General features: G+C 46.5%; 1 protein-coding gene and 1 long non-coding RNA gene across 3 annotated transcripts in view; one reads left to right on the top strand and one right to left on the bottom strand.

Annotated features, from left to right (window-relative positions):
* The window catches only part of LOC144132447 (cytosol aminopeptidase-like), a 59,962-nt gene extending 55,780 nt beyond the window's left edge, over window positions 1-4,182 (bottom strand). The window contains exon 1 of the mRNA XM_077664860.1: window positions 3,886-4,182. Within this exon, the coding sequence (XP_077520986.1) occupies window positions 3,886-3,990 (105 nt within the window). The 5' untranslated portion in view covers window positions 3,991-4,182. The remainder of the gene's footprint in view (window positions 1-3,885) is intronic.
* Window positions 1,845-21,031, top strand: LOC144132449 (uncharacterized). Of its 2 annotated transcripts, XR_013314818.1 has the most exons (5): window positions 1,845-2,589; window positions 3,718-3,864; window positions 8,266-9,696; window positions 20,411-20,582; window positions 20,801-21,031. It is a non-coding gene; the product is annotated as an uncharacterized LOC144132449 (long non-coding RNA). The 2 variants fall into 2 exon arrangements; XR_013314819.1 differs by lacking the exon at window positions 20,411-20,582.
* Window positions 21,032-22,311: the final 1,280 nt, after the last annotated feature.

Here is a 22,311-nt window from a genome sequence, read left to right as displayed (position 1 = left end):
CTCCTAGTTGAACATTTTGTTATACTTCGGCAGTTGTGAGTCACCACTCAAGAAAGTCATCATATATTTTCTCTTTTCCATGACCTCACATAGATGGTTTCCCACAAGCGTTAGAAACTTTTATTATCTTCATTTTCTCGGCGGTAAAAACAAGGAACATCACAACTGCACATCATACACTCCTCCTGAACTGTGAAGATGTCTGCATTCACCACCTAGAAGACGCACAACGTATTGCAGCGAATCAAGCAATGCCAAAAGACAATTATCGCAATAGCAAAACAATGGCCCGAAAATGAAGCAAACAAACTTAAACAACAATACAGTGCACACTCTACAGAAAAACGCAAGAGGGCTGAAAAACCGAGCCTGAAATGCATGCCTTCAATTGGATAAGGAAAGCCAAGAAAGAGACCGGATATACACCCGGACAACAAGGAAGCATGCCACCTGTCAACGAGGGTGATGGAAGCAATGACACCCTGAAAGTTCTTAACACGCAGGTGGGCCCTTTTTGTCTTCAGCGCAAACGACAAGGTTAGCTATGCCAAGTCGGAGCTAAAATAGGCTTTGGTCCAAATTATTATCGTCCATTATACTACGCACTTTGGTGACCATAGAATGCATAGGACAGGGTTCACTGCAGGCCACCTTCATCCTTCTAATTTAAAGGCACCACAAACCACACGCACAAGAGAAGAGAAAAGAACAAAACGCCTCTTCTCGCGCGTGCCTGCGTGTGGTTTTTGGCACCTTTAAATTACAATGATCGATAACCAACTAGCCCCAACAAGAATTTCTCTTAACCGTCAACCTACAGAAGACATAGTTAGGCTGACGATGATAACGATATTGCACACAGCGCAGATATTTTGCAAAAATAATCATAGCCACCTGATCCACACATTGGCCTTGTTTATTTTAGATGTCCATACCCAATCAAGGGTGATTTAAATCAGACCAATTACCTCACTTTAATGCCAAAACCGAACTGAAATGCCACGTCACCATGCCCACATCACCACAAGTGACGTGCCAGATGGCTTTACAGCCACCAAGGAACAGTGCTTGGCCATGCTCTCAAAGGCACACAGCTTTTCTGAGATTGCGCAGTGACATTTTTTTTTTTTTCTTGTGCAACAGCTCCTCTCAATTTACCATCAACCTTATCCTCATATAATGCATGGGACAACTAGGCAAATATTTTTGCACGCTCTGTTTGATGGCATGAAAAGTGAAGGACTTTTTTGTGACAGCAAGATTTTTCTCCTCAGAATAAAGAAGAGTAATTCTATTCACTTGGAGTGACCCATTCTTATCACAGTAGGTAAATCATTCATCAATGCTGAGCATGTATGCACAGCCATAATAACATTGTTTGATTTCATATAATTAGATTAATACAAAATTTACTTATCTTAGTTAAAATGGACAGCGATTTTTGCAAAATTCCATGCAGCTACAAAGCCCCACATTTTTTAGGGTTAGGTTAATGTCCAGGTAAACACCTCGCTAAGGTATATTAATAGCAATCAATTTATTAATCCCTTAGGATGTTTCAGATAAAATTTAAAAAAAAACTGTAGTGTTCATTTTTTTTTTTTGACAAGCACACTAGGGCTGACTAACTAGCAGTAGTGTTTGGCAAACTAGGTTAATCGTTCTCAAACTTGCCAGCAACATTTTCCCAGTGTACAGTTTCTTTTTTTTTGACACAGAAGCATGCGAAAACAAGACGCCAAGTTAAAGGGTGAGACTTTCAAGTTTACACTTCATATGCTCTATGTAGCACTCATAAGTACACTGAGCTAATGCTGATGCAGGGTTGAAGAAAACATTACTATCATGGAGAGCCCCCTGAGCTCTTCAAGGGACCATTTGGAGGCCTGCGGGCCACAGTTCGAGAAACACTGCCCACGACTGAATCTTCACAGCCATCACAATGCAGTCTGCTGCTAAAAATCCAACCAAACGTCCTCGCTGCAAATGCTGCGTTGGACAGCACAGGAAACTACTTCAAAGCTATACTCGAAGAGCTCCAGCCACCTTTCTGCTTTTTTACATGGTTCAAGGAATAGCCATTCGGGCTGGCTCTGCAGTCCTTATCAACGAACCCTCTGAAGTATCAATGAGAGAGGTCTCTTTTATGGCCCTTTATGACCACACGGATCTTCGACTCAAGATAACAGACTCCTCCCAAGATGCATTTCGGGCTGTGCGCACTCTGCAGCATTTCAAGCTCAGTCTTGACATTTTGAACAGCTGACGGCCAACACGCTGTGAATGCACCAGTCTTCCACTATGTTTGAACAACGCCAAGCTCAAAATGTTTTTTTGTACGTCATGCATGAATGTATGATAGAGAGAACTACAGTGTTCAATTAACATTAACAGAGGCACTAAAAAAGATTGACGCATTGTGCAACAGTGCCACAGGCAAGACTGCTGTGCAAGGCTCATGAGAGGGGTGTCCCATTTGACGGAAGATTCTTCAGGAATCAACTCTGCGGTCAGAAGCTGCCCAACATGGAATAATGGCTGGATATAGTGACCACACTGGACTTCAGTCTGTCAAGGTAACCAGTAAAGGTAACAACTGCACTTAGCGGCTAAAGCAAGCAGGTAGTAGAGCCATCAACAGTCTGCAAAGAGCGAATGTTTTGCACATATAGACTGTTGGAACGCTATACACACACTGTAAAATGCTTCTCTCAGTTAAACCACTCACTTACTCGTGCTGGAATTTGACGCAGAGATAGCATACCACAATCTTGCTTTTTCAGTACCAACTCTGGATGATGTAACAACTCTCCTGAGTTAATCAGAACTAATTGTAAACCTGCATCGTCTACAGCATGGCAGCCCCCCACAAAAGAGAAGTTTTCGCATCGTGCGTGTTTAGTGCTGCAACAGTCTGTAATTTCATTTTCGATTAGCAGTGCCGGGGCGTGCTTAACGTTCAGAGTGACGCGATTTAGCCCCTGGATTTCCCCGTTTCTCTTAGGCCGCGTCCTTCTGGCACGAATGAGGTTTACAGCGTCAGTGTCCGCACGCAGCCCGCAGGATACGCGGTCCACATCCAGAGTGGTATGCACCGAATCGATCGCGGAACCATCGGCTGCTTCACGCTCGGGCGACGACTTGCATAAAAGATTCTCGGCTTCCATCTCCACCTCTACGCACGCATATATTTTTGCTTGCTGTGCCCGGATGCGCTACCGTTCCCGCCGACGGGTATGCTGGTCGCGGCGACATCGGCTTTACCTGCACAGACACCACGTGCACGCAATCTAGGCGGCTCTCGTCAAAGCCGCAATAACTTCGCGAAACGCGATGATTTAGCGATCGAGCGCTCGCCCGCAAAAATTTAATCACACGGCTAAGTTTTGCATAAACCACCTCAACCTTCCCACGTATCCCAGGGCGGCGAACAGTTTAAAGTTCAGCCGAAGCAAACTAAACTAAACTCCCCGGCATTTGCCGATTTTTTTGAAGCGATCGAAATGGAACTAACGTTCGTACAGTTCTAAGTAGTGAACGAGATGCAGTTTCACAGAAAAACCAACTCGCGACGATCATGCACGTGAATCAGCACAATTGTAGGCGCGGTCATCGTCTGACCTCGAGCGTGCGGCATTATTTTCCCGGGATCGCGGGGCTGCCTCTAAGAACGTGCAGTGCGTTTTTGTTGTTGTTGTTGTTGTTTCTGTCTTGCAGCGAATGAGCGCGGTCTCAGAGCAATGCACTGGGCTCACCAACGAATAGCACGCGAAACCGCGCCACGATCACGAGACAAGCCGGTCATCCGAGCGGCGCAGCAGCAGACGACCTGCTGATGCTGCAAAATTCCTGCAAGTAGCAACGGTAAGGATTTGGAGTGGGTACCTTAGCGGCCATGGCGAGATTTCTCCGGTGAGCAGGGACAAGTGACGAGAGGACGATTTGGTTCGACCTGGTGCAGGCTGCCGAGATCGCACGCAGCGAAAGCATTTATCGTCGACGATCCCGTATCTTCGGTTATGCGCTGCTGACGCTAAGCGATCGGTGCACGGGAGACCGCCCGCAGGTGCTGATAGCAAATCAGTGGCGGGGTTGTTTTTTCTAACTTTTGAAGAAAAGAAAGCCCGTTACGTACACGCGATCCCTGTTGCGGCCCGACTCGCTCGGGACCGCCGGAACCGGAATGCATTGTCGCGTGGCTAGAGTGAACTGGCTAATATCCATGGCTACCAATGTGACTTGATAGTGGATCTTTTCACTTTCGGTTTTGTTTTCCAGCAAGTCTTCAGTGTTGTCAGTGCTGAAATAGTCCAGACTAGAGTCACTTAATAAAGTCTTTATTTAGTGACTCTAGTCCAGACTGTTGGCGGGGAAAAAAATTCTGTCGGCCTAACCGCTCGCTTGATCAAGCTCAAAATTTGCACGAAGGCAGCATTTGCCGGTTAGTAAGCTTCGTTTTGGTGGGGTACTTGCTAATTATCAAAGAATTAATCGAAAATCTCCATAGTCTGCAGTGGTGGCGCACCAAAACATGCAGTGGTGTGCGCTTTTCCAAACCGAATCGAATACAAATAGTTCGATTAAAACCCGAATCGAAAGTGAATCGAATAGTGGTAGAACTGACTCGAATACGAATCGACTAGGGATATTATTCGCTACTTAATTGTGCGAATATTCGTCCAAGATGGGCAATAGTGCGAAACATTGAAGCGCCGGCGTAGGTGCCGGCGAAGGTGCCGCGGTACGGTGTTATAATTCATACGCTGTACTATAATTAAAAGACGCAGTAAAGACCAATATCTACTAATAAAGAGGTCGCAACACGAAGCCAGTTTTTAGCGCCAACACGAAGCAAGAACACCTTTAGCGCATACGGAGCGGAGACGTCGTATACGGATGTTTAACGGTATACGCCCACCTAGTACGTCTCCGCTGCGCAAAAGGTCTTAATTCTACGGCCGTCAAGTTACCAGAATTGCATTTTGCTTTTGTTGACGGAAGAGAAACTGGAGCGGACGACAGCTACGTGAGCGATGGCCTTCGAGATCAGACGTCAAGGCAAGGTGTGCTGAAATCGCCTCCGCGCGGCAGTGCTTGAGGTCATATGTGTGTGCATTTTGATTGCTGCCACACCCAATATTGACTCGATGTTGCCCCTCCCAACGCCGTGCAGGGTGAAGACAACTGCGTCGTCTGCTAGTACGGCATCCACCATCTTAATTGTGGCCCACTCCGTAGGCAGCCAACGGGCACCGCGCGGCTGGAGAGTTCGTTTAAATAAAAAGGGGCTTGCTGCGTTAACAGGGTGAAGAAAACACCAAAAAATTCCGAGGGCACTTAAGTCTGCTTACGTCGCGTAATGCGAAAGCTTGTTTTCTGGTGAAAGGAAAGAGCGCAGTATCGCTCAAATATCGACATATCTCGGTGGACACCTCAACCGCGCCTTAAAGCAAGCATCGGAAGGTGCATATCTCATCTGTACAAACCCCTGTCGCAAGTCTCAGGAAGCATACAGTTTAAGATGCATACGTCATTGGCCCGAACCCCTATCGCAAGCTAGCCTCCAACTTGACTAAAACAATTAAGCAAGCTATATGCCAAAGAGAAATTCTACGACACCACCCAGAATACTGTACGACGGACGGCTGCTCAAAACTTAGGTGAATTTATTCGGGAATACTGCCACCACATTCAGGTCAACCAGGGATGACATAGATGGGATTTCACGTGTACCTGCGATATATGTTGCTCAAACCAGTGTCGTCGCTTCGGCAGACGCAGTTTTGCGCCGCGCGTGTCTTTCCATCATTAATTAGTGGTAACGTCATCGTTTTTCCTTTTGTTATTTTCAACTTTATTAACTCATCTTTTCTTAATTACACTAGTTAATTTCTAGGGGAAGCCTTTTATTTCTGAGGAATGCCTCGTTGATGTTCTGTAGCTAACTGGCCCACTTTGTGTATTATTTGCAAGTGTAATAAATAGCATATGAGTGTTCACGCCTTGTCGCCCCCCCCCCCCCCCCCCTTGTTCCCTCGAGCACGAACCCCTCCGCGGTTAGCGAACGGGAACGCTGCATCCGCGGAATAGGAGTGTGGGGTGAAAGACTGGTCCCCCGATATTTACACAACTGAGAGGGTGATGGAGGTTGAGATCCTAGAACCGATTAGGGGTTCTGTAGGGGAGTGTGGATTCTTGAGGTAGATGCTGCTGACGGAGGGCTGTAGTCCCTTGTAACAGGTGTCTCATCCTCCGGAATCACTGAGCACTGCAAATTAGAAGGCATAGAGTGCCCCCGGAAAAAAAAGAATCACTCGTAACACTTTGTGAAGTGGGGAGATGAGTCTCAGCGGCGCTGTCTTGAAATGAAGATTGTTGAGAATGAATGACTAGCTGTTGCGAAATAGCAAAACGGGTTTGGGGTTTAGACACCTCATGGAATGATGTAGGTACAGGAGGTTCCGGGCTCGTGGCTGTTGGTGTGGTGTTCAAGTCCCGTGTATAACTTCCTGAGCCATATGGAAATGGCATGTTCAGAAAGTCGAAGTCCTCGTGCTATTCAGGATCTTTTGATTTCACATATTTAGTCAGTTTCGAAGCATTCCACAGCTTTCCATCATCTAGACGAAAAGAATGTTTTTCGCCCTATTGGCCAACAATCTTTTGAAGTCCGGATAATTGTTGGTCTCCGTTTGAAACGAACTACGTAACGACGAACTCCAACATAGTCACCTACTTCGAAAGAAGGAGGTTTGACAGCTCTCTGCTGGTCCGTGTCCTTCTCGGAATATGCCTCTTTTGTTTTGTACTCTCTCCCGCAACTTCTTTATAGCTTCATAAGGATTTTGGTGAAATAACGAAGCAACCGAAGGAAATCCAATGATATCCAGTTCGGTTCGGTGAGCCCTGCGCCCTGCAAAAAAGCTAAAGGACCTGCCCCGGTGGTAGCATGCAGAGTGGACCTATAGATACGAAGATATTCTGTAACTGCTGTCTTGAGAGGACGAAGCTGAAGCGAAGCAGTTTGCACAAAAGATTTGAAGATGCGGTTAAATCTCTCGATTTGCCAATTTTCTTGAAAGTAGTATACGGAAGAATGGGTTAACTTAATACCTCTGCTCTCAAGGAGTACGGCAAATTAATTTGCCATGAATTGAGGACCTTGATCAATGACAATCTCTTCTGGACAACCTTCCGCGCCAACACTTCTAAAATGAAATTATTGACTATTATAGTAGTCACTTGAGTCGTAAGTATAATTCCAGGCCATTTGGAATAGTTATCAATCATGGTGATAGCATATCGACCGTTTGAAGGAGCTCTCAAATGGACCAACGTACAACATCGAGGGCCACCTTTTTCCAAGGACGCTGAGGAAATGTAATTGGCTATAATGGAGCTATAACTGTGTTTGCCGATTTATCAGTTCCAACACAAACTGGACCGCTTTTTATATTGTTCTCGATTTGTTTGTCCATGGCTGGCCACCAAAACCTCTCTCAGCCTAGCCTTAGTAAAGCCTATACCTTGGTGAGTTTCATGAGCAGTAAGTATTAGCTTATTAGTCAGTAAGGCTCGAACTACTACACGATCAGCCCAATACAATAAGTCCTCTGTTATAGAGAGTTCATCTCTGAGATGAAAGAATGGCCGAAATTTCGAAGATAATTGCTGAGCCGGTGGCCAAGATAAAATTACATATTCTTTAACTTTTTGAATGCTAGGATCTTTTGCCAGTGCAGATTTGAACTGTGTTTCAGTGATGCATGTTGGCTCAATATATGCAACAACCTCTTCTGTGTTATCTATCTCATTATTGTAAATGTGTACTGGCAACCGAGACAAAGCATCTCCTACCTGGTTGTTAGATCCCTTCTGGTACTGCACAGCAAAATTGCAGCATAACAGTCTGTTATATCATCTGGCAATTCGAAGGGGTCGTCGACTGGTACCCTGATGGATAACATATTAATGAGAGCATGACGATCTGTCCGAAGAGGCCCCACAAGTAAATATGCCAGTGCTCACAAACCCGCAGACAGGCCAAAGCCTTTCGTTCGCCTGCTGAATGCCTTCTTTCGGTGGGAAAAACGTTCTGGGTGCAAACGCTACCGTCTGTAGTCCTTTTGGACCGTCTTGTTACAGGACAGCTCCTAAACCTACGTCGGAAGCATGAGCAGTAAAGACAGTAGGCGGCAAAAGAGTGGGCTTGGCAGCACGGGCGCGATGACATCGCCTCACCGTACGCCGTTGTTGTTTGCGCAGCTACTGGTCCTGGCCTACTGTTCCTGCGGAGCAGACAACCGGACTACCGGAGACGGACCTGTGCTCGGTGCTTACCTGCTGGACGATCTGGCTGGACCGTGGCGATACCACCCTGATGCCTTGGCTCCGACGCTTGGTTTATCCGCCCACCGGTTTCTTCCTCAGCGATGCCCAGCTTCCTCTGTTGCAGCATCACCCTGCCTACCGCGCACCCTCAGATCATGGCCATGCACTTCCGGTTTATCGTCTCTACGTCACCAGCCCTACATAAATCACCGCGACATCGTCACGGCCTTCAGTGGGCTTGGCAGCACGGGCGCGATGACATCGCCTCACCGTACGCCGTTGTTTGCGCAGCTACTGGTCCCGGCCTACTGTTCCTGCGAAGCAGACAACCGGACTACCGGAGACGGACCTGTGCTCGGTGCTTACCTGCTGGACGATCTGGCTGGACCGTGGCGATACCACCCTGATGCCTTGGCTCCGACGCTTGGTTTATCCGCCCACCGGTTTCTTCCTCAGCGATGCCCGGCTCCCTCTGTTGCAGCATCACCCTGCCTACCGCGCACCCTCAGATCATGGCCATGCACTTCCGGTTTATCGTCTCTACGTCACCAGCCCTACATAAATCACCGCGACATCGTCACGGCCTTCAGTGGGCTTGGCAGCACGGGCGCGATGACATCGCCTCACCGTACGCCGTTGTTTGCGCAGCTACTGGTCCCGGCCTACTGTTCCTGCGAAGCAGACAACCGGACTACCGGAGACGGACCTGTGCTCGGTGCTTACCTGCTGGACGATGTGGCTGGACCGTGGCGATACCACCCTGATGCCTTGGCTCCGACGCTTGGTTTATCCGCCCACCGGTTTCTTCCTCAGCGATGCCCGGCTCCCTCTGTTGCAGCATCACCCTGCCTACCGCGCACCCTCAGATCATGGCCATGCACTTCCGGTTTATCGTCTCTACGTCACCAGCCCTACATAAATCACCGCGACATCGTCACGGCCTTCAGTGGGCTTGGCAGCACGGGCGCGATGACATCGCCTCACCGTACGCCGTTGTTTGCGCAGCTATTGGTCCCGGCCTACTGTTCCTGCGAAGCAGACAACCGGACTACCGGAGACGGACCTGTGCTCGGTGCTTACCTGCTGGACGATGTGGCTGGACCGTGGCGATACCACCCTGATGCCTTGGCTCCGACGCTTGGTTTATCCGCCCACCGGTTTCTTCCTCAGCGATGCCCGGCTCCCTCTGTTGCAGCATCACCCTGCCTACCGCGCACCCTCAGATCATGGCCATGCACTTCCGGTTTATCGTCTCTACGTCACCAACCCTACATAAATCACCGCGACATCGTCACGGCCTTCAGTGGGCTTGGCAGCACGGGCGCGATGACATCGCCTCACCATACGCCGTTGTTGTTTGCGCAGGTAACCAACTGTTGTTCTTTATTAACTAAGCGCACGCGCTACCGCGGTCTTTTTGTGCTGCCAAGCCCACATGCAGCTTTTGTCATTCTTTGTGACTGGATATGTAATACAGGTGCTTCTGCAACTGTCCGGGGATGTCGAGCAAAACCCGGGTCCCATTACTCGTGCCGCTGCTGGCGATGAGCTATCTGCTTGTTAGAAGCTCTGGGCGAACTAAAGAATGGACAGGCAACGTTATTAGATGAAGTTAGAAATATCCGGGAAAAGCAGACTGAAAACGATAAAATGCTGCAAGATATCAAAGAAAGAATAACTAACATTGAAGAAGAGTACCAATCACTAACCACAATCAAGGCAGATATAAAAAGTGTTCAGACGCTCGCAGAGGCAAACGCTTGTCAGATTGAACATTTAACTGCTCGAGCAGACGATGCCGAAGATAGGGCGCGGCGAAACAACCTGGTGTTTCACGGGGTGGACGACGAGTGCGACGAAAGTTGGGCGAGCTCTGAGGAAAAGGTGATCGCCTTTTCCAAGGAGCACTTGAAATTATGCATTGAAGCGAGGGACATAGAGCGTGCCCATAGGCTTGTGTCCTTTTCTCCTAACAAAACGAGACCAATTCTAGTGAAGTTTGCCCATTTTGAGGACAAAAAAAAAAAACTGCTGACCACTAGCAGGGCAAACAAGCACTCTAAAATTAGTGTTGCCCAAGACCTTTCTCCAGCCACTCGTTTAGCCTGGAAAGCCCGAATTGAATTTCAAAAGAAACAAAGCTTTCGCAGCACTCTTCGCCACAATAGACTAGAAGCAGGAAAGGACACATACGTTTATGATCCGGTCAGCAAACAGGTTGTTCTTCGTGCAACCGCTTGTTGATCCGGAGTTCCCGGGTTCGAACCCGACCGCGGCGGCTGCGTTTTTATGGAGGAAAAACGCTAAGGCGCCCGTGTGCTGTGCGATGTCAGTGCACGTTAAAGATCCCCAGGTGGTCGAAATTATTCCGGAGCCCTCCACTACGGCACCTCATTCTTCCTTTCTTCTTTCACTCCCTCCCTTATCCCTTCCCTTACGGCGCGGTTCAGGTGTCCAACGATATATGAGACAGATACTGCGCCATTTCCTTTCCCCAAAAACCAATTATTATTATTATTCGTCCAACATAGCAATTGGCCCGTGCCAACCAGGACTGTACAAAGAAATCCCTCCCTTTCCTTTCCACTAATATTAGGAGCATGCTACCCAAACGCGACATCCTTGGTAACCTTATCGATTCTACAGATTGCAATGTCATCGCGTTGACCGAGACATGGCTGAATTCATCTATAGATAATTCAGATATTTTTCCTTCCCACCCAGACTTCCAAGTTTTTCGTGCCGACCGCAACAACAGACGCGGCGCGGCGGTGGTGTTCTCATCGCTATACTCATCCTGATTTGAATTGCCACAGAGTACCCATTCATACTTCTTTAGAAATCGTGTTCGTATGCTGTCGAACTGCACACCCCCATATCATCCTAGGCGCATGCTATCGACCGCCTGATTCCGACAGCTCATTCGTGCCCCAGCTCCATGACGCACTTAACTCTTTAAGATCCCTGTATCCACATGCCCCTATTGTTATGTTCGGTGATTTTAACTTTCCTGATATTACTCGGTCTGACCTTGCCCTCTCCCTCTCCAAAAATAATACTGAAAGCAATTTTGTTAACACATGCCTAACATTTTCACTATCCCAGATGGTTGAGTCAGCAACTAGGCATACCCATCATTCAGCTAACATCCTAGATCTTGTGCTTACAGCCCGCCCCGATAGAATTCCTTCGCTGTCATACCTAGATGAAATTAGCGATCATAAAGTAATCCATGGCACATTCTTAACAAGACTGAACCGCGCAGCCAAAAGCAACAAAGAACTGACTGTATGAAAAGGGTAATTATCGAGATTTCAACGAAGAACTTACCAGGTTTTGGGAATTCCTATCTGTTGATTTCTGGACGCGATCTGTCGAGCAAAACTGGTTAATGTTCAAGTCTAAAATGCAGGAACTAATCATTACCTATATTCCAACCATAAGCATTAGCGAGCGTATTTCCTCCCGTTGGTTTAATCCTGCACTCAGCGTCTTAAAAACAAGAAGAATCGCCAATTACGTACAGCCAAATTTACCAAGAGTCCAGAGGCGTGGCAGAAATACCGCACCACGTCCAAATTATATAATTCGGAAATTACTAAATCTAAACGTTCCTTTTATGAAACCACCCTGCCTAACTTACTTCGAACTAACCCAAAACAATTTTGGAAAACAATTAATCCCAAAGATAAAGACAAATCAGTTTCATTAATGGATCAAACAGGACAGCCTGTCCCCAGTGACGAGGTAGCGGAAATACTCAATCTAACCTTTTCTTCTGTTTTTACAAGAGAACCAGATGATAACCTCCCGTATGTTTCCTCGTATAACCATCCCATCATGCCAGATATCACATTTTCACCCCAAGGAATCTTGAAACTAATCGAAACTTTAAAATTGACTTCATCAGCTGGCGTCGACGGCATCAATGCCAAAGTCCTCAAAAGCATTAAGGAAATCACCAGTGTTATTTTGTCCCACATTTTTCAGCAGTCACTGTCATCCAGCATCGTCCCTCATGATTGGAAGGTGGGTAAGATTGTTCCAGTTCCAAAGCCAGATTCTTCTAACTACCGGCTCATATCTCTAACCGGCGTCTGTTCCAAAATTATGGAGCACGTTATTTACTCGCAAATCACAAATTTCCTTACATCTGTTAAGTTCTTTCACCCTAACCAGCACGGATTTCAAAAAGGACTTTCATGTGACACTCAACTTGCCTTATTCCTTCACGACATAAGTACTAATGTAGACCTTAACATACCTGTTGACGCTCTCTTCATCGACTTCGAGAAGGTTTTCGACAAAGTCTCTCACAAACGCCTACTACTAAAGCTTTCACAACTAAATCTTGACCCGCTTGTCTTCAACTGGATATAGGCTTTCCTCACTAATCGTCAGCAGTTTGTTGAAGCCAACAACAAATCTTCTTCACTCTCTGACGTACTCTTGGTGTGCCGCAAGGTACAGTTCTTGGCCCTCTCCCTTTCTTAATTTACATCAATGACTTGCCTAATAATATCTCGTCAAACATCCGCTTATTCGCCGACGATTGTGTTATTTACCGTTCTATTAATAGTGCAGCAGAAAATGGTGTTCTTCAATGTGATCTATTAAGGCTGGAGGAGTGGTGTCGTAGGTGGCTGATGGTCTTAAACACTAACAAAACTGCGCTTGTTTCCTTTCACAGACGACAAAATTACCCTACCCCAAATTATCTTCTGAACGGTTCTAATGTTTTACCCCGCAACTGCATTAAGTATCTTGGTGCTGACATCTCGGGTACCCTTAACTGGTCTATCCATATAACGCGGATAATTAACAATGTTAACAAAACTCTCGGCTACCTACGTCGTAATTTACGTCTAGCTTCACCAGCAGTTAAATTGCTAGCTTATAAAACATTAATTCGGCCAATGTTAGAGTACGCATCAGCCATCTGGGACCCCGCTCAACTTAACCTAACCCACTGTGTTGTACTTGCACAAAATCGCGCCGTTAGATTCATCTACTCAAACTACTTATACTCCACCAGTGTTACCTCCCTGAAAATAATGCATGCCTACCTAACCTCAAGCAACGCCGTATTGTTGCAAGGCTATGCTTGTATCACAAAATATATCATAACTTTACTCACAACTGTCCTATCCAACCTGCTCATCGTTCTTCAGCCCGCACAAGCCACCACAAGGCCGTTTACCCACCTCCTGCTCGCACCGTGACTCATCTTCATTCCTACTTCATCCAAACAGCGCGTGACTGGAACAGTCTTCCCACCAGTACCATCCTTCTTACAAACCCGGACCATTTCAAGAAAGCCATCGAAACTATGTTCTATTAACACCAGGTTGTTAGCCCACTCCTCATGTAAAGCCCTCAAGGGCCCTTGAGGTATCTATAATAAATAAATAAAAAGCATCTGAAAAATGGGCGCAGATACAAGGAGAATTCATTTCTTTGAAACTCTCATGAAATTCTTCTGTCCATATGAAAGTGTTTTTTTAAAGAACTCTCATAAGAAGGAATGAATTGATCATAGTATTAAATCAGACATTTTAACTGAGATTTTAACTGAGGCGCATTCTGTGGTGTTGGAGTCTTAATGACCGCATCCACAGCATCGCGTACAGGAGAGATGCCGTACAGTGTGACCTTATGAGCGGAAAAAACATGCCTCTCATTGAGTTTAAGACCTGCATCTTAAATGTGGGCCAGTACTTGACGAAGATTAGTGTTATGTTTCCTCTCAGATTTGTCATAACCATTGATATCGTCATTATAAAAAATAACCCTGGACATCCTTTCAAAATCTGAGCCATGATTTGCTGAAATGCCGAAGGCGCTGATATCATGCCGAAACAAACTTTCTTTAAACGAAAAAGACCTTCATGCGTGATGAAGGCAGTCATATCACGATTATATGGATGCAAAGGGATCTGGTGGTAAGCGGGAGCTAAATCCAGCTTGGAGAAGTGAGTAGCACCAACCAAAGCATGAAGAAGTTCCTTTGTATGAGGTAGGGGAAAACATCAGGGAAGATAGGCTTATTGACTTAATTGTCTCAAGTCAACACAAAGGCGTATGTTTTCATTGGCCTTCTGGATAAATACAATGGATGAAATCCATTCAGAAGCGTTAATCCGGTCTATGATGTCATTACTTTCAAGACGTTGTAGTTCTTCTGTCACCTTTGGACAGATGGCGAGCGGCAGCCGACGGAACTTGGTCGTAATAGGTTGGACTGCCGACCGAACCTTTACTTTATGGAAAAATTCCTTAGCAAGTCCCACTTCATCTGAGAAGAGTTTCGGAAAATCTCTTACAATCGCTGAAGGAATCCTATCAGCAGAACTTGCAACCTTCTGCAAACATAGCAAACCAACAATGAAAAGATCAAGGACCCGTATGGCATCTAAACCAATAAGAGTAGTCACCTCAACGACATAGGAAAGGAGGGAAGCAGTTCTCTCGTGAAAGGTAACAGATGCAGTAAAACAACCAAGCACATTAATAGGACCCTGAGAGTAATCCATGAGAGTGACCCGAGTAGCCCTTTGCAACTAAATATGTGAAAAGTGTCTTGTAAAAATAAGGTGGTCTATTATGGAAACAGCTTATCCAAAATGCACCAAAAATTGACAGTCACTTGATTCACTTGTAACTGGATATGAACACCAGATATATAGGCTATTTAACAGTTCCTCCTCCATACAATGCGCTTCTCCCTCAGTAGCAGGCCTGTCATTTACTTATGCTCCGGAAGTCGACTTTGCACCTCTTTCAATCGTGACATGGTCTCTTTTGTCGACGAACATGATCTCTTCCCTTTCGCTGAAACTCATACTCTCATTTCTTACAGACATGGCCCCTGCGTACTCGCTAACAGTCACAACTTTATCTCCTTCGTCGGTAGCCAAGAGAGCCTCTTGCACAACTGGGGTCCTTTCACACATTAATTTTCTTCTACAAGAGGGAATCCAACTTCCCGCACAAGATTGTGTCATTCCACTTCCTCCTGCCATGCCTCAATAGTGAATGTGGGTTCTTATCCGTGCAGCTGACACATTTCTTCAGTAGGTGTATATCGTCCTTCTTTCCCTTCTTCGTAGCGTTGTGTCGCCACATATAGTTGTAGGTCTTTCCAACCTTGGGAATGCTGTTGGGTTACTTCTCTAATCGGTGGACTGCAGGGTTGCAGGCAGACTGAATATGTCCGATCTTTCTACAACAGGAGCAGGATTTCCCGTGGGCCGGACATGCGGATGCCGTGGCCGTGTGACGACTTGATCTGAAACGATAACAGTAGGTTAGGTTTGATGAACTCGTTGATGGTATCCACAACTGTCGAGGCTGTCTAGAGCTTGAGATGACTGCGACGACAGTTGTGGACAATGAAGGTTCCGCGAAGATGTAGATTGACGAAACTGACGTATTTGTGAAGACGTAGGCATGTTATGTCGTGGATGAAGTTGCGATGACGGAGGTTGGACGTATCGTTGCGTCGAGTACTTAGGTGGCTGTGATGGAACCTCTCTCCATGGTGGAAAAACTGCAGGAAACTCCAATGAACGTTGTGAAGGAGCATACTGCCAAGAAGGAGGTTCGGACCATGGCGTACAATAATGTCATGTAGGGAAAGTCGCGCGTTCAGACGAGGTTGGCGTTGTTCTTGGGAGCGCTGTAAGTTCTTGGCCATCTTTGCTAACCTGTTCGCATTGAAGAGTAATTCGAGGCGCAGCCGCAAAAGATACGCCGGGGCCTTCCAGTAGAAAACATTCCCAGACACTTTGGGATGAGAGGCCAGTAACGAAACGATCGCCCGACTTAACTTCTGACGAAGGATAGCTGCAAATATTATCCAAATCTCTGAGCGCAGCTACATACTCTGCGACAGATTCGCCAGGTTGCTGACAGCGATTCTGAAATCGGTGACTTTTTACGACCAAGCAACGTTCAATGCAAACTCTCTCTCCAGGAAAGTAACTGTTTATAGATATCTGGTTTCGCATCACCAGTGGATGAAGCTGTGACGTGGAAGGCTGTGACGCAGTTGCCTGTCCCTGCGACGTAATTCGGGTGAAGCAGATTCTGCGGCCTTCATCTCCCAAATTGCAAATCAACAGTAATTTTTTACTTTCATCTGGTGCCGATGCACCACCAGAAACACTCAAGCAGAGTTTGAAATTCTTAACCACTGTGACCATGGGAGAGGCGAGCGACCATTTCGTTGAAGAAAGGGTTCGGACGGACGCATGCCCGTAAAAGACTATGTTGGCACCACCATTTCTGCAAACCAGTTCCAAAAATTCCTATTATTCGATGTCAAATATTGTAAACATTTTATTCTTCTTGCTTGAGGTCATTCTTCGTCACTCTAGTCAGTGCCGAACGTGACACTCAATGACGCATCAAATCTCTGAAAGTCAAATATGGCTACTCGACCTCCCCGAGCATCGAGTCTAAAGGAGGGGTCAAGCGTGTCCGTCGTGCAACAATCACTGCCGTTCTATATGGCCGCTCGGCCTCCTCAAGCTTCCAACCAGTCAGCTTTAAGTATGGTTGCTCGGCCTCCCCGAGCTTCAAGCCACAATGGAGGGCAAGCGTCTCTCTCCCAAGTTAACGACGTTAATTCCCAATGGGTACTGCAGCTCCCTTGGATGCCCCATGGATGTCCACAAGACGTCTAAGAGAGTTTCAGTGCCCATTGGGTTGTAGAACTCTGTGGTGCAGTAGGGCTCAACTGCGCAATCAAGCAAATAGCGTCAAACGCTATTTTGATTTTGCAACGAATGCAATAATTTCTCTTTCAGTGAGGAGTGAAAAGACATTCCGTCTTGGCTTTGAGAAAAACTTGGTCACACAATCCTGTTTGCTGTTTGCGTCTGTTCTTACCATGTACGACGCATTTATGGTAGACCTAAATCTTCTTCAAAGTCATACACGAAAATTTCGTCGAAACGGTCCTGTCACCTGTCTGTAACACCACCACCGAAATGCGATGACATTAAAGTGGATGAGATAAAACTCACAACTTCAGCGTCCACTTTCCACTCCGGGACAAGCGACTATGAAACGACGTAGAAAAGCTAAAATCGGCACTGCATTTTCACCAACTTCTAACGGCAAAAGATTCCAGAAGCTTGTTTCAAACTATGGGAAGAGCCGATTTCACTTTGGGCAATTGATTTTGTCCGATTACGTTTGCGACTCAGTCTACTTTTGATCTATCCCATCCTTGCGTCGCCAATGTAGTATAGGCCGAGGCGGCCGTACAAAGAGACGACCCAACGTAAACTGGGATCAAAGACGCAATTTATTGAACACGCACAAATATTTATGAACAACAAGCACATAAAACAAACCGCCGATCAACAAGTACACATAAATACAAACAAGCAAATAACAAATCCATCAGTTCGAAACCAAAACCAATGGATAGAACACAGATGTTAAAGGGGAGACGTCTAGCCAAAGAGAGCTCCCGCCCTGTCCTCCAGCCGTATAAACAATTGATGATAGGGAGTCCTAGGCATTTTGGACAGAGATAAATGGTTTCTACTCACCCGATATGGAGCAAGCATTATGGTATTCCCTAAATGAAGCACCTGGGTGTGGGCTGACCAGGATACGAAGCCTTTTCTTCGCAGTGTACGAGGTTCACGCTAGGAATCATAAAGCGAAACGACCCCTTTAAATCGCGACCATTGCAGGATGATGATATTCTTTGCTTAATAAATCTAATATTTAAAGCACTGCGAACACTGACTAGAGTTAGTTGGAGTTAAAGTGGGGCATGAAAAGTATGCCTTAGTACGCGGGAGCTACATATTGTGATCGCGTTTTATCTTACAAAGAAATTGTGATATTTACATACCACAGGAGTTCATACAATACAGAGTTTTAGTTCCACGCACGTAGAGGCTTCACGTACGTAGAGCTCTTACGGGTGACCAGTGCGCATGCGCAAAACGCAAAGGGTATGCGCGAGGCTCACGTACGTACGTGAGCAGCGATAACAGCTTCGTCGCTAATCCCTCGACGCGATATCGTGTTCTAAACTGCTGTATTCGCCATAGATTAGCCCATTCTTACCCTCCCATAAAGTTTCAAGGACAAATGGCTTTTGTTTTTCAGATATAAGGGCGATTTACCAGCTGTTAAGCCTAACGAAGCAGCGCTCCGGCGCAGTTCGACTGACTTGACTTTGACTCGCCTTGTCTTAGAGTCGCTACAGCAGTGTATTCATCTGTCAGTAGATGACGCTAGGAAGAACGCGTGGCGTCTGTCGCGTACGTGCAACGAAAAGGGTTTGAAACGACATGCGCGTATGCTACGCAGACTTCTCACGTTCGCGTACGTGAACTCTGTACGTACGTGAAACTAAAACTCTCTAATGCCACCTGAAGAAGCGCATATAGCACCGTTCCAGTCTAGCGTTGTGATTATGTGGGAGACGGAACGCTATTTTCAAGAAGGATTCACACCCTGACTAATATTAGTGCTGTGTGTCCGAATTCAGCCTTTTCCAAAGCCCTCTGGACGCAGTGCAATGCGATGCCTACGAACCACATGCCACACCAGATTGCAGAGGTGCCACTTTGGGCAGTACCGAAACCGTATATATGTACATCCATCCCAGGGATAACAAAGACGCACATCCCAACACTGCATATTGGTTACCAGTCAGCCTGAGGCCATCATCATCAAGCTGGCGCTGTCATATATTGCATCTATATATGGTGACTACCAGCATTTTTTTGTGGACCGACCCGTGACGACCACCTCTTCAGCTGCAGCGGTCATAGTGCCTGGAAATGCCTTAGGTCAGCATTTCAGGCTAATGCATAAAACGTCATCTACGACAACAGAATTGGCAGCCATACGAGAGGCCGTCCGTTATAATTTTCACCAGTCCGCGCACCAATGGAATATATTCTGTGACTCGAGATCGGCATTACAGGTCAGACAAACTTACGTTAAACCGAGGACATAGGGAGCAGCTGGTTTGACAGGTTGTGCTTTTGTTAGGTGAGGCTTTTCACAGCGGCCAGATCATAAAGCTTCAGTGGATACCGAGCCATTGCGGCATAGCGGGAAACGAGCGTGCTGATGCCGAGGCTCGGCTAGCTCATGCTGATGGTGCTTTCATAGAAATAGCCTTTTCCAGATCTGGCATAGGAGCCTTGCTGGTGTATTTAATGCAAGCCGCAATGCAGTTGCACTGGAACGATGCGAGCCATCAGCAGGACCGCATCTCTAAACTTAACGCCGGCTCATGATTTCATCTGCCATCTAGGATAATGCGACGTCGAGGGTCCTTATTCCAACGGTTACGGCTTGGCGTTGCCTACACCAAACAGTATACCTTCACAAGATCGGAGTAGAATCTAACCCAAATTGCGTACAGTGCCACACTCCAGAGACTATTGGACATATTTGCGAGTGCCCCGACTACACTGTGAGAGGAGAACACTAGAAGCTACCTGGAGACAACTAGACTCTCCCTCTCCCCGAAGAAACTCCTTTATGCGCCAGGATAAAACGTGCTGATTCGTGGTGTGTGACGAAGGCCGTGCCCAGGTTTTTATGGGAAACAGGCCTAGATGCCCGTCTCTCTCTGTGTGTGTGTGTGTGTGTGTGTGTGTGTGTGTGTGTGTGTGTGTGTGTGTGTGTGTGTGTGTGTGTGTGTGTGTGTGTGTGTGTGTGTGTGTGTGTGTGTGTGTGTGTGTGTGTGTGTGTGTGTGTGTGTGTGTGTGTGTGCGCGCGTGCGTGCGTGCGTGCGTGCGTGCGTGCGTGCGTGCGTGTGTGTGTGTGTGTGTGTGTGTGTGTGTGTGTGTGTGTGTGTGTGTGTGTGTGTGTGTGTGTGTGTGTGTGTGTGTGTGTGTGTGTGTGTGTGTGTGTGTGTGTGTGTGTGTGTGTGTGTGTGTGTGTGTGTGTGTGTGTGTGTGTGTGTGTGTGTGTGTGTGTGTGTGTGTGTGTGTGTGCGCGTGCGCGCGCGCGCGGACATCACCCATGAAACTCGTTGCAATATGCCATCATCAACTTTTATTCGCTCTTTCCCTTTCCTCCCTTTTCCCAGTGTGGAGTAGTAGGCCAGGGTCATGTTACCACCGGCCGACCTCTCTTGCTTTCCTCTTATTAAAGTTCGATTCTCTCTCTCGCTCTCAAGAAGGATGGGAGAAAGTGCTGTTCTCAGCTGAGATGAAGCCTACGGGCTGAAGAAAGTGGCCTGAAACAAGTAAGCCCCGCAGGTAATAAAGGAAAGCTTATGCTATATATTGTCCGCTGTGCAGAGTCTAGAGCGAATTTGTCTTCTAGTGTTGTTGTTGTCCGCAAGAGGATAATAGCGCTTGCCCGCATCGAAAAAGGATAGTGTAACTTTGCTAACATATAGAATACAAATAATGAATTCAGATGGCGAATTGAGTACTGCACGCCTCTAATCGCAAACGTCGTCTTCTTCATTCAGAGCGCGCAAGCAGCCGCCACATCTCAAGACAAGGACTTGTTTGGGGACGTGCCCGGCCATGGCTTCGGAGGTGGGCCTTCGGCGGAACCCAGAATGTGACTACAGAAAGTGTACTTTAGACCTTGGAAGTGGAAAGGTGGCGTTCTCTCTTTTGTACATTGTTTTCCTCTGTGCTAAGGCAATGTAAATTTGGATCATATCCCCCTGCTGTAATGCCAGTGCGTGCGAATGTCGGTACATGTAAAAATAAATAAATAAGAATAAAACTACCATGGACCATTGTCTTCCATCCTTCTTCTTTGTACCACATTCTCTTCCCCCTTTCTCACTGTGCCGTGTGAACGGTTCTGGAATAATGGAAAAGAAAACTATAATGACGGCGCATTGGAGAAGCATTAAATGACAAACAAGAGGAGCGCATGGTTTAAGAATTTCGATATTTGTAAACTGGACGTAACGATTTACTTATTTGCTTTCTCGTACCAGCAGACGTGTGTAATGCATTAGTAGTGGTGTACGTTCGCACTAGGAGTGTGCGAATAGTGGTTTTCGAAGATCGCATCGTATACGAAAAATGGAGCTTTGCTATTGTTTCGAATACAAACAATATACTCAGATGGCGATTTGAAAACTAGAATATTTTTGTGAATATTCGATAGTAGCGCGAATATTACTACAAAACTAATAATTGTGCGAAACAGCGAAGCTGCTCCACAGCGTTATGGCTCAAGTGGAGTTTAGCTACAGCGGTAAAAACTCACACTTGAGGTACGCAACACTGAGTGAGCATATAAAATCAACGACCGTCATATAATACGCAGAGAGGAAAATGATCATTATAAACTGATGACAACTGCTCAAAAATAGTGCCACATCCCAGTAGATGAGAGGGGTGAGAATTATATATGAGCCATGGCCTCTGAGATCGGGCATGAAGAGAAGATTCGCTAAACGTGACTGAGCACTGCCGCGTCGCCATACCTTAGAGGCGACGTATCAGCGTTTTAATAACACTTCAGTTGGGCCTAGTTGGTGCATGATGATACAGATGAACGATGTGCGGAAAACATTCGACGAACCACATTCCATATTAAGAAAAAGGCTGAAGGATGTGTTAGCGATACTTTCTTATCACTTTACTCCGCCGAATTGAAGTTTTTGTGCACGCATCGTTGCCAGTAATCTTGCATGACTGGAATTTTTGTTATCTTGCGCAAGTGTGGATAAATGTATATCTATGCGTTGGTGTGAGAAGAATAAAATAGTGGTTAGTGTTGCGCCAGTCCTTGTGTTTCTCCCGTGTATGTGGTTCGTCGAATGTTTTGCGCACATCGTTCATCTGTATGGGAGTTTTGAACGCCGCAACACGAATGGACCAAGTTGTGGATTTCAACCCTCCATCCCTCGCAAACCGACAGCGGCAGTGTGCTGTGCGGTGTCGAAGTGGACGCTGTTTTGGTAATATTCGTAGAAAGGAAACTACAGCTTGGCTTATTCGAACTTCGTGCCAA

Source organism: Amblyomma americanum, chromosome 5 (genome assembly GCF_052857255.1).
Source record: "Amblyomma americanum isolate KBUSLIRL-KWMA chromosome 5, ASM5285725v1, whole genome shotgun sequence".
Lineage (NCBI taxonomy): Eukaryota > Metazoa > Arthropoda > Arachnida > Ixodida > Ixodidae > Amblyomma > Amblyomma americanum.
Note: the sequence above shows the minus strand (reverse complement) of the source record. Positions and strands in the feature narration are given on the sequence as shown.